The following is an 11,108-nucleotide window of genomic DNA, read 5'->3' as shown; positions in this document are numbered from 1 at the left end:
CTTTGGCTCTCTGGTGGTTGGTGCATAGATTTGAATAATAGTAGTATTAACTTCTTCCTTGGAGGCGTATGGATATTATCCTATCACTGACAACATTGTACTTTAGGACAGATCTTGAAACAGTCTTTGTGACGATGAATGCCATACCGTTCCTCTTCAATTTGTCATTCCTGGCATAGTAGATCATGTGGTTGTGTGATTCAAAATGCCCTAAACCAGTCCATTTCAGCTCACTAGTGCCTAGAATATCGATCTTTGTGCATTCCATTTCATTTTTGACAACTTCCAATTTTCCTAGATTCATGCTCTGTACATTCCATGTTGCAATTATTAATGAATGTTTGCATCTTTCTACTCATTTTGAGTTGTGCCACATCAGCCACTGGAGGTTTCAAAAGCCTTGTTCTATCCATATTGTTAAGGTTGTCTCTACTATGAGGAGTTAGCTGCTCCCCAGCCATATTTTTAGTGCCTTCCAACCTGCTGGGCTCATCTTCCAGCCCTATATCGGACAATGTTTCAGGGCTGTTCATAAACTTTTCCAGTAATATATCAGACAGTGTTTCACTGCTATTCATAAGGTTTTCACTGGCCAATTCTTTGAGAAGTGGATGGCCTCTTCCTTCTTCCAAGTCTGTCTAAGCCTGGAAGCTCTGCTGAAAGCTCGCCGCCGTGGGTGACCCTGCTGGCATTTTGCAACACGGTGGCATAGCCTCCAGCCTCACAGCAGCACGTGCGCCACCACAAGATGACAAACTGACAGACAAGTTTGTCTCCCTTAGTTCCTAACCCCTCTGCGCCTGACTCCCTTGGGCAGTGGTCTTAAAAATAGAGCCACCCACAAGCAAAAAGCAGCTCCGAGACCCAGCCCGCCTACCTTGGGCCTATGCCTTAATATAGAGCGACACCAGCAAAAAGCAGTCTCCAAGCCCCAGGCCTGCCTACCCCAGGTCCCAGTCTTAATAAAGAGCCGCCCCCAAGTGAAAAGTAGCCCCCAGCCCAGGCCTGCCTACCTCGGGGCCTCAGACTTAATATAGAGCCACACCCAACCAAAATGCAGCCTCCAAGCCCTGGGCCTGCCTCCCTCAGCCCCCGGCCTTTATAGAGAGCCATCCCCAAGGGAAAAGCAGCCTCCAAGCCGTGGGCCCGAGAAAAAAAGATGGATGCTGTAAAACCTGTACGTGGTGCAGTGAGGCTAGTTGTGTCTCCGGATCCCAGCATTTGAAGGCAGCATCTTCTCTTCCATTGGTTCCTTCCTTCAGGGAGGCAGGCAGTGGCATCAAGCTGCTTCTGGCACAGTGCTCAGCCTGAGCACAGCTTGAAACGCTTGCCAACGGCACCATCACCTGAGTGCAGAGGAGTGCGTGCCCAGAGTGCTGTCGCTTTAGCGCAGAGGAGCCACGTGCTTGAGGTGCTGACGCCTAGAGCAGAGGGGAGCGCGTGTCCATGGCGTTGATGCCTGTGGGGCAGTCCTGTGGGTTTAGGACATCGATTCTTTGTCTCCTGGTGGCCTTACATAGGTGTTAGATAGTGTCATTCCTTGGGAAATAGAGGACAGTCTTTCCTGAGAAACTGTCCTGCGGCTGGCTTTTCAATTCATCCGGAATGTTCATCTTGCAGAGTGCCCTTTCCTGGGGCCACCCAGTGTCACAGCCAAGATGAAATTGGAGCTAGACCTTCTCAGGGGCGAGGGGGCAGCTTAGGAGCAGACGGAGTGCAGGGAGGTGAAGCAAGGTTATCGGAAGAGGCTGTGCCCTTGGTAGAAAGCAGAGCTGTCTTACTGGAGCCTTTGGGGTGCCTTCCAGGGACTCGAGCTACGGGGTGAGCACCCTTAACGTGTGTACTGTTCTGGTCCTTGTTGGCATTGAAAATGACTAGGTTCGTTGTTTGAGCCCAGGCCCCGGGGACAGCACCGGGGGGGGGGCAGTGTTAAAAGCCCCACTCGTCAGGACCCATAGTAAAAAGCAGCACTGGGTTTTGGACGACGTCTGTCAGACTCCAGAGCCGAGGCTGTTTTCCCTGGGTGCCCAGCTTTTTACAGAAGACTAAGATGGTCCAGTTAGGCCTCAGAGAGGCCCAGGGTAGCCTCAGCACTGAAGGGCTGCTCAGAACTGGTCTGGACACAGTGTGGGTGGTGTGCTCTGGGCCCTTCAGGGACAGCCTCCCTCTGCTGCCTGTGTGTCCTGCGACTTGGGCTTGCTTGCCACGTGTCAGTGCACTGCTGTCTCTTTGTAGACTCCTCCGGCCCCTTCACTCTATCCTAGGCGTGTGGTGAGCCTGCCACTCTTGTCCTTGGCTGAGCAGGGCTTCTGTGGAATGACTCTGGATCCTTGAGCCAGGGAGCCCTGGCTATAGCCTTGAAGCGAGACCCTTTCCCAAAGGTGGCAGCCCCAGGCTCTATCTTCGGCTCCGGAAGCCAGAAGACACTGAAAAGGCTTCAAGTGGATGTGGCTGGCAGCTAACTCAGCTGTCCCCTCCTGGAAACCTCTCCTGAAAGTCCCTAAAGTGAGCTGTTCCCTCCTTGGGAGCGACTGGGTGAGGGAGCAGTTATTGGGCGCCAGGCGTCCTCACATTACCTCATTAGGTCCTCACAGGGACCTGAGGGCTAGTAACGCTCCGTGCAGGGGATTCTGGGGCTTTCCCACTCCACCAGTGTGCAGCACCCAGGGCTGGAGGTTTCCCACCGCCAGGACCAGGCCTGTGCACGCAGGGACCCTGGGGTTCCTAAAACAAACCTGCAAGGGGGAGTGACATCTGCTTGGCCACAGCCCTCCAGCTCCACTTTGCTTTCCCTGTTGCAGAGAAAGTCGAGCAAAGCAAAGGAGAAGAAGCAGAAGCGACTGGAGGAGCGAGCAGCCATGGACGCAGTCTGTGCCAAAGTGGATGCCGCCAACAGGGTGACGCTCCCCACCTTCCCCAGCCCTGCCTCCTGCCGCTTCAGCCTAGTTGTTCATTTGACTTCTTTTGGCGCCACTCTGTGGCAGAACTGTGTTACTGCTGCCCAAACGCAAGGGCTGCTCTGGGGCTGGGAAGTCACCTCCTGAGTGGAGTGGGTCTACGGCGTCTGCTTCCGGAGAACAGGGCTCTTCGCCCAGAATCTGCGGTTCTGCCCTCGTGCACTTTGTGACTCCTCCCCTTTCCCTCCACAGCTTGGCGACCCTTTAGAGGCCTTCCCGGTATTCAAGAAGTATGATCGGAATGGGTGCGTACCTTGTGCGTTCTTCACTGTGGCCGCATCGGTGTCTTTGGGAGCTTACCTTTCTGGAGCCGCTTCTGTGGACCCTGATTTTCTCATCTTTGAGGAGCAGAAACTGTGGCCAGTGCCCTCAGTTGATATAAACCCCCCAGTTAAGGTGACAAAAGAATCCGGAGTGACCAGGATTGGGTTCAGTCTTGGACTGGTGTCTGTTTAGGACTTTGTATCCTCGCTGTGAGGTGCTCTGGTGGCGCGGTGGTTGAGCGCTTGGCTGCTAACCTTCACGTCAGCGTTGAACCCACCAGCCACTTTGTGGGACAAAGATGTGGCAGTCTCCTTCCATGAAGAGTTTAAAAAAAGAAACCAAACCTTTTTTCATCGAGTTCATTATGAGTCATAGTGACAGAGTGGAACTGCCCCATGAGGTTTCCAAGGCTGCAAATCTTTCCAGATTTTAGGATTCATAATCCACCCTACCTGAAGTGCTGTGGATAAGTCATGTTTCTGTAATGTGACGTTTGGGCTTAGGTGGAAAAACAGGTTACGGTTTTAGGGGAACCTGCGTTTAAATCTTAGCCCTGCCTGTTTGAATCCTGTGTAACTGTTTTTTGTGCCCTGGGGGAAGTCACTGCTCAAAGCCTCATTCCCTTACCTGTAAATGGGAGGTTATGAGACCAAACTGGCAAGAGTGTTGTGAGGAGGAGGAGACTACATCCCGCTCCACAGGTGGCTGCAGTCTAGATTTTAATGAACAAGTTGTTAGCTACCGTCCAATGGGCCCCCGAGTCACTGCCGCAGAACAAAGCGCTGCCTGCTCCTCCACCGTCCACCCCCGTGGTTGCTTGCAGATTGGACCGTTGCAATCTGTACTCTGGTAGCATAGTGGCTACGGCACTTGACTGCTAACCAGAAGGCTGGCGGTTCAAACCCACCAGCCACTCCTCGGAAGGAAGACGGGGCAATCTACTTCCGTAGTGATACTGCCTCAGAAACCCAAGGAGGGGTTGCTATGAGTCGGGTCCGACTCGACGGCAAACAACAATAACGATTTTCAGAAGTAGATTGCCAGGCCTTCCTTCTCTGTCTTCCTCTGGAAGCTCTGCTGAAACCTGGTCAGCATCCTAGCAACATAGATGCCGCCACTGACAGAGGGGTGCTGGTTGCCTGTGAGGTGCATTGGCCTGGAATTGAACCTGGGTCTCCCGTAAGAATTCTACCCATGAACCAGCCTTGCCTCAATGAATGAGACAGACAAATTCAGGTACATGAATTACAAAGTAAAGACTTGACCAGGTGCAAATCTATGGGCCTTTGTCAGGTATGAGTTTCCTAGTATCACATTAACTTACTGTTACTTCTTCCTGTCTGATTAGACACGTTACAGTTTTCCGGCAGGTGTGTCCTTCAGCCTCTGGGGGTTCTTCCACGTGGTCCAGTCTTCCTTTCCCGTGACACTTTCTTGTCTATACACCACATTCACACTAACGGCTCAAGAGCAGGCGTTGCTGCCACCTCGGCTCTTTGGTCATGGAATCTTGTGTGATCCATGCGGCTGTGGTCCCACCTTCCTGTAAAGAGAGTTGAGGTTAATGGGAAATTTAGACTGCAGACAAGTCCGTGGAGATACAACTGAGACAGACACGGGGCTGTGTTTGGGCAGTTCTGACAGGTTGGCCCTTCGAAAGAAAGGGAAGCTCTGCAGGGATGGGAAGCCCAGGGTTGACAGGGCTGGGCACACGGGCTGCCCCTTGGCATGCCAGTCAGCAGAGTGACGTCGGCTCCAGTGGGGACATCTGAGGGCTTGAGAAAAAGGCCTTTGGTCCTCTCGGGAAGAGGTGCTGCCTACAGGCCAGTCTCTCACAGATTGGCCACAGAGCTTAACCACGCTTTATGTCTATCTCATTTACCTGAGTGCCTATGGTGAGTGTTAGTTTAAGAGACTAGCGCATTGGGGTGGGCCATGCCACCGTTTGATCAGCCAGGAGTGTTGCTGTGTCCTCAGCAGGCAGGACTACTCAGAGGGGTGTGTGTCAGCCAGGGTCTTCCTAAAGGGCTGAGGTTGCCTGGCACATTTTGAAGGCGAGATTGGCAGATGAGAAGGAAGCCATCCTGTAGAAGCCCAGTGAGGAGCTGACTCGGAAATTAAAGCAACAGGCAAAATGCCTAAGGGCAGAAACCAAGGGAACAAAGAAGACACAAGTGCTTATGACTTAAGTACAGAAGAGACCTAGAGGGTAGAAGAGGTCGAGGTAGCAGAGAGGGACAGGAAGTTTACAAAGTGCTCAGTCTGATAAGGAAGGCCAGAGGGCAGCCAGCAGTGGGACTTGTGGTTGGGCAGCGGGCTGGGTGGTGACAGGCTTTGTCCCTTCACAGGGACTGTCTGTAGTCTTGTCTGGGAGGCGAGGCTTCATCTTGGCTTTACTCTAGATTAACAGAGACAAGCAGGCCTCTCTGTTAGACTTTCAGGTAGGGGTGACGGTGCCTGGTGGGACAGCATGCAGCCTGTAGCCCTCTCTGGACACCTCTGTTTCCTCTCCTCAGGTTAAATGTCTCCATTGAATGTAAGCGAGTATCTGGACTGGAGCCAGCCACTGTGGATTGGGCCTTCGACCTGACCAAGACCAACATGCAGTCCATGTGAGCATGCCCTGAAGAGAGGGGCCTGTTCCCAGGCCAGCTCTCCTTGCCCAGAGTTCCCCGTCCTGACCGTCCCCCAAATCCCCCAGGTATGAGCAGAGCGAGTGGGGCTGGAAGGACCGAGAGAAGCGGGAGGAGATGACAGACGACCGAGCCTGGTACCTCATTGCTTGGGAAGACCGTTCTGTGCCTGTCGCCTTCTCTCACTTCCGGTTTGACGTGGAGTGCGGGGATGAAGTCCTGTACTGGTAGGACTCACGGCTTGGGGCAGGGAGGCGGGGGTCCTTAGGACACTCCAGCCGTGTGGCAGAGTGCACTAGGCCTGGCCACGCTCGGCTGCCGTGGGCTGCAGGCCGCCCCCTCTACCCTTCACTCTCCCCTCCACTCTCCCCACCCAGCTACGAAGTGCAGTTGGAGAGCAAAGTGCGGCGGAAAGGCCTGGGGAAGTTCCTCATACAAATCCTGCAGCTCATGGCCAATAGGTGAGGAGCCCCTGCTTGGGAGCCCTCAGGGGTCACTCAGCCAGAAGAGGCGTCCGCTGGGCTGAGCCTGCCTGGACGACGAGGCTCCCGGGAGTGCTTCGGGAGGACAGCGTCCAGCTCTCGCTCAGTACGCTTCCCCTGCCATGCTGTGACTCCAGGTGTCCCTCGCACCGTGCAAGGCACCTAGCAGCTTTTGAGGCCTGGGCTAAGCTCTGGGCCTAACGGGATGTAGAGAGAGAATGGAAGGGGTCCCCGCTTCAGGAGATGCCACAGGCAGGTGGGGGCCCTCTGTGCCATCTGCTAAGGCCCAGCACAGAGGGCAGCCTCTAGGGCCTGGGCGCCTGAGGCTCTGGCACTGGGGCTCAGGGACCCTGCCGCAGAGATGAGAGCAGAGCCTCTGACCTTTTGACTTTGTTCTCAGCACACAGATGAAGAAAGTCATGTTAACGGTGTTTAAACACAATCATGGTGCCTACCAGTTCTTCAGAGAAGCGCTGCAGTAAGGAACTGGGCCCTGGTGGGGAACCCGCTGGCGGTGGGCGGTGCCACTTCCCTGGTCCTTTCCCCCTCATCCTGACCCCTGAGTTCAGTGTGTGCTCAGGAGGGGCACAGGCACCCGCAGAGTGGGGACAGAGACTGGTGACATGGCATGACAGTGCCCTTGGCCGGGCCCCTCCTGCACCCTCCCTCCTGAGGTTCTCTTAAGTGTGGCTGCGAGAAAAGTCTGGAGCCGAGAGGAGATTCGGCAGCTCCCTGCAGCCACCCCTTTCTCCCTCCTCCTGTAGATTTGAAATTGACGACTCTTCCCCCAGCATGTCGGGCTGCTGCGGGGAGGACTGTTCCTACGAGATCCTGAGCCGCAGGACCAAGTTTGGGGACAGCCAGCACTCCCACGTGGGCGGGCACTGTGGTGGCTGCTGCCACTGAGCTCCCAGAGCCTTGCGAGGCAGGCCGCGCGCTCCTAAGACCTGCCTTCTCCCTGTTCATGCCGCTCGCCAGGCACCCTCAGAGCTGTGGCCTCCGCCCTGCACAGGCCGGGCTGCCCCCAAGCAGAGAACTCTGGGAGGTGTGGTCCAGGCTGCAGAGCGCCGGGAGTGAGCAGAGGGAGAGGAGGCCGAGGCCCCAGGCTCAGCCCCACACAGCGATGGCCTCCTCACTCGGCCCCTTGAGCGCAGAGCCCCCTTCTCTGCAGCCGGATTCCCGATAGCCCCACACACGGACAGGTGGAGGTTTATACCCACCTTTATGAAAGGCTGAGGGCCTGGGCCTGGGGTCTGGCTGGTTCCAAAGAAGGAGTCAGTGGAAGATCTGGGTGTGGAGAGAGACTCAGAGGAGAAGTGCTGTGACAGTGGCCACAGGAAAGTCTCTGTGCTGAGGACAGGAAGCAAGGGAGCGCTTTCCAGCCGGGCTTTGTGGGTCTGTGCTGAGAGGGGAGCGTCCGGCACCACCACCGTCATGGGAGGACTGACGAGAATGGGAACTGCTGAATGGGCCCTGTGGGGATGGTGGCCTCTCTGGGCTTTTGGACTTGGCTGCATTCTGAGCTTCATCACAATCTCATGGCAGGGACAGTGCAACGGAGACTTGAGCTTTTCATTCATAAAAGAAATCCAGAGCTCCTGCCTGTGTCGTTCCCCCCCCCACCCCACTCCCCCATCGTCACCATATCCACTGCCTTCACTCCCACCCCAGATGCCTCTGCTCTTAGTCTCAGGGGGCTGACATCAGGGAATCCTACTCTGCCCCCAGGATCAGCCCTCATCCCAGGGTGTTGAATGCATTTCCTTTCATATCTTGGTGCTGATAGCTCTCCGAAAGTGGGGTGCACCCTGCCCTGCCTGCCCCCTTCAGAGAGCCCCCAGCCAGACTAGGCCTGCTCTGCCTGCAAGCCCCAGCCTGACCCACCATGGCCTCAGCTAGGCTCTGGTGCCATTGCCCTGGCTAGATGGGGGCCCAGCTCAGTGGCCACACAGCTGCTGTTCTCTGGTCACGTCCTGTGCGGTGGCTGAGCAGGGGAGTCAGCCTCCTTTCTCTTCTCATGGGACAAAGGCAAAGGTGATGTCTTCTCCAGAGAGGGTCCATGTCAGGACCTATGTTTGGCCTACCTTCAAGGCCTGGCTGCTCTTCTGGGAAGAAAAACCAAATCCAAACCCAGGAAAAAGCATCAAACACCCCTCCCTGGTTCTCCCAGGGCCCCGCTTTGGGGAGTGCCTTAAAGTTCTGGCCTTTGAGAAGTTGCTCTTGGGAAGGTCAGGCGCTGCTCTCACCCCACCCCACCTGCCCTGAGCCTGGAGGTATCTGTCTCAGTGAAACCTCCCAGAGCCTCTCTGACCTCTCTCTGGAACTCCTCCTGCTTCAGGGGCTATTACATGGGCCCCCATTGCAAGCCCAGCCTGTGCTGGGCGCCCTCCGCTGCTCCAGACCCCACCAGCAGTGGGCTGGGCATTCTTGGAGGGGCGTGAGAACCATACACTGGAATACCCCCTCCCTCCTCCCTCCCTGCTGCCTGGCCAGCCCCCAGGGAGCTCACCTGGGGTCAGATTCTAAACTATAGGGAGAGGCTTGGTGGGTTCCTTCCAAGAAGGCTGGGGTTGAGGTAGTATGCTTGGGAAGTGTCTCCTCTGGTCCCAGCCTCTCCAAGGACACAGTGATAACTAGGTATTGTCTCAGATCATGGATTTCTGATACCTTCCACTCAGTGGCCCAAAAGGAGTCCCCAGCATAAACACATGGAAGGTGAGTTCAGGTCTGTGTGTCTCCTGTAACCGGACACCTGGCACCAGGCCTCGCACAGCCCAGCCTGCTGCTGCAGCCACTTCCCACAAGGCTCCTGGGGGCTGGGGGGAGGGGGGGAGTCTTGTCTCAGACCAGCACATTACCTTTTTGTTGATGTTGACCCCTTTAATTTCTCAAACACCGGTCTTTCTCCTCTTCCCCCAGGTCTTGGTTTTGAGAAACATCACAGGCCTTTTGTACCAGGCTTATTTCTCTTCTGGGGCGGGTTAAAATAAGTTTTAAGGGTGTTTTGTTTTAATTTTACCCACCCTGTTTCAGGTCATTTTTTTGGTGGGTATGTGTATATGACGTGTGTATGGTTCTTTTTAACCCTTACTGTTTTTTTAAGAAGAAACTTAGAAGATAAACTGCTTCTTCATATCTATTTTTGTTTTTTCCTTTAGCAACTTATTATCACTGGAATCGAATGGGGAAATGCTGTCTTTTTGCATTGATTGTATTTGTATGTCACAAATAAAAGACACTTTGTTCAACTGCTGGGGTGGCCTCCTGCTGCCAGGGCACTGTGGGCAGCTCAGCTCAGGAAGCCCCCGCCCTGGCAGGCAAGGGTCCCCTCCGACTGGGGCAGGGTCTGCGATGGAGGTGGCCTGGGGCTGAGGAGACGACGGGGCAGTGGAAGAGCAGCCAGAGGTGGGAACTTAGACCACTTCCCAGAAGCCCTGGGTGGCAGCCTGTGTGGCATTGAGGAGACAGGGCTGGTTTTCCTTTCCCTGGACTTGATTGTGTCATTCAGAACATTCTTTGTCTCCTAAACAGGCTCCTCCCCTCTTCCCTCCACTCCCAAGACACAAAGGCTTAAGGGAAGGGTAACTCAGGCCTGACAGGACAGGAAAGTTAGAGCTGGGAAGGCCCTGGTGACAGAGGGAGCTGTGGCAGCTTCTCGCCAGGGGGGGACTGCCAGGCCCTGGTCCAGGTCGGGGTGGGGCAAGTGGGGAGCTTTGGGAGGGGAGACAGGAAATGGGCCAGGAGCAAGGACTTGAGCACTTCCTGTGGACGATGGACAGTCCAGCCTGGGGTGCTCCTGCTTGCTGACTCAGCTTCTGGGAGGTGGAGAGGGAGGCCAGGGTGGAGCCCCATCCACACGGAGCACGTGCCCTCCAGCACAGCGGTGATGTGGGGGCCGTAGCTGTCCAGGTGGGTGCCCCCTGGTGCAGAGGCCTCTGCCCTGTGGGTTGGGCACACCCAGGGATCGGTCTGTGTAGCTGAGACAAAGGTATGATGCAGAAGGGAGTCTGCCTGCCGCCTGAGCTCATGTGACAGATCTCCTGTGACAGCATCCTCCCCACCCCACCCTAGTGGTTCCTTGAACAGAGGGTGTTTAATCCTGGGCAGGGAGTGGCCATCCCTCTCCTGTGGGGGAAATGACCCAAGTGGTGGGGCCCTCATCGCTGCTCGAGGGGCCCTGTGCCCTCCTCTGGCACCTCCCGAATGACCTGGGCAGGCCGTGCCTCCCAGTCCTCAGCGTCCAGGCCTCTGAGCTCTGCTGTGCTCAGCACAGGGCCTGTGGCTCAGGGGCGACCTTGCGTGTTGCTGGCCCCACTCCAGGTGCACCTCGGGGCTCTTCACCCGAGTCGTACCTGCCGGAACTCCACACCTGCGAGCAGGTGGAGAAGGAAGCCCAGTTGCTGGACAAGTGATGGTCTGTTTCCGTCAGAGCCAGAGCTGGTTTTAAAGGGCCAGACCTTACCCAAGCAGGACACTTGCCCAGCTTTCTGCTGCCAGGCTCGGAAGGCAGGCGGCGCAAACGCCGTGTGTCCTCGTGTTTCTCCCAGGGCCCTTGGAGCCCCTATACTGCCTGAGGACGAGGTCCAGTGACGGGAGGGTATCCCAGGAGCCCCTTACAGACGAGGGGTTACCTGGCTGTGATGGGGCGGGAAAGTGGCATGTGATGAGCCCCTGCTGCACCGGTGATGACCACAACCAGAGCCTGCCGTGTGCTGGGCACCGTGAAGTGCCTTATTCTCAATTTACAGGTGCAGGGAGAGTCCCAGCATTTA

The 11,108-nt window shown here is 55.8% G+C and overlaps 1 protein-coding gene across 1 annotated transcript; it reads left to right on the top strand.

Annotated features, from left to right (window-relative positions):
• Positions 1–2,801: 2,801 nt before the first annotated feature.
• Positions 2,802–7,242, top strand: NAA40 (N-alpha-acetyltransferase 40, NatD catalytic subunit). Its single transcript, XM_007944840.2, has 7 exons — positions 2,802–2,897; positions 3,150–3,202; positions 5,738–5,833; positions 5,923–6,081; positions 6,232–6,315; positions 6,737–6,814; positions 7,101–7,242. Exons 1-7 carry the CDS (start codon positions 2,859–2,861, stop codon positions 7,240–7,242), a joined length of 651 nt encoding a protein of 216 aa, XP_007943031.1. The 5' UTR covers positions 2,802–2,858.
• Positions 7,243–11,108: the final 3,866 nt, after the last annotated feature.

Source organism: Orycteropus afer, unplaced genomic scaffold (genome assembly GCF_000298275.1).
Source record: "Orycteropus afer afer isolate SDZICR_OR568_19922 unplaced genomic scaffold, OryAfe1.0 scaffold00130, whole genome shotgun sequence".
Classification (NCBI taxonomy): domain Eukaryota; kingdom Metazoa; phylum Chordata; class Mammalia; order Tubulidentata; family Orycteropodidae; genus Orycteropus; species Orycteropus afer.
The sequence above is the reverse complement of the archived record's forward strand: the minus strand, read 5'-3'. Positions and strand labels throughout refer to the sequence as shown.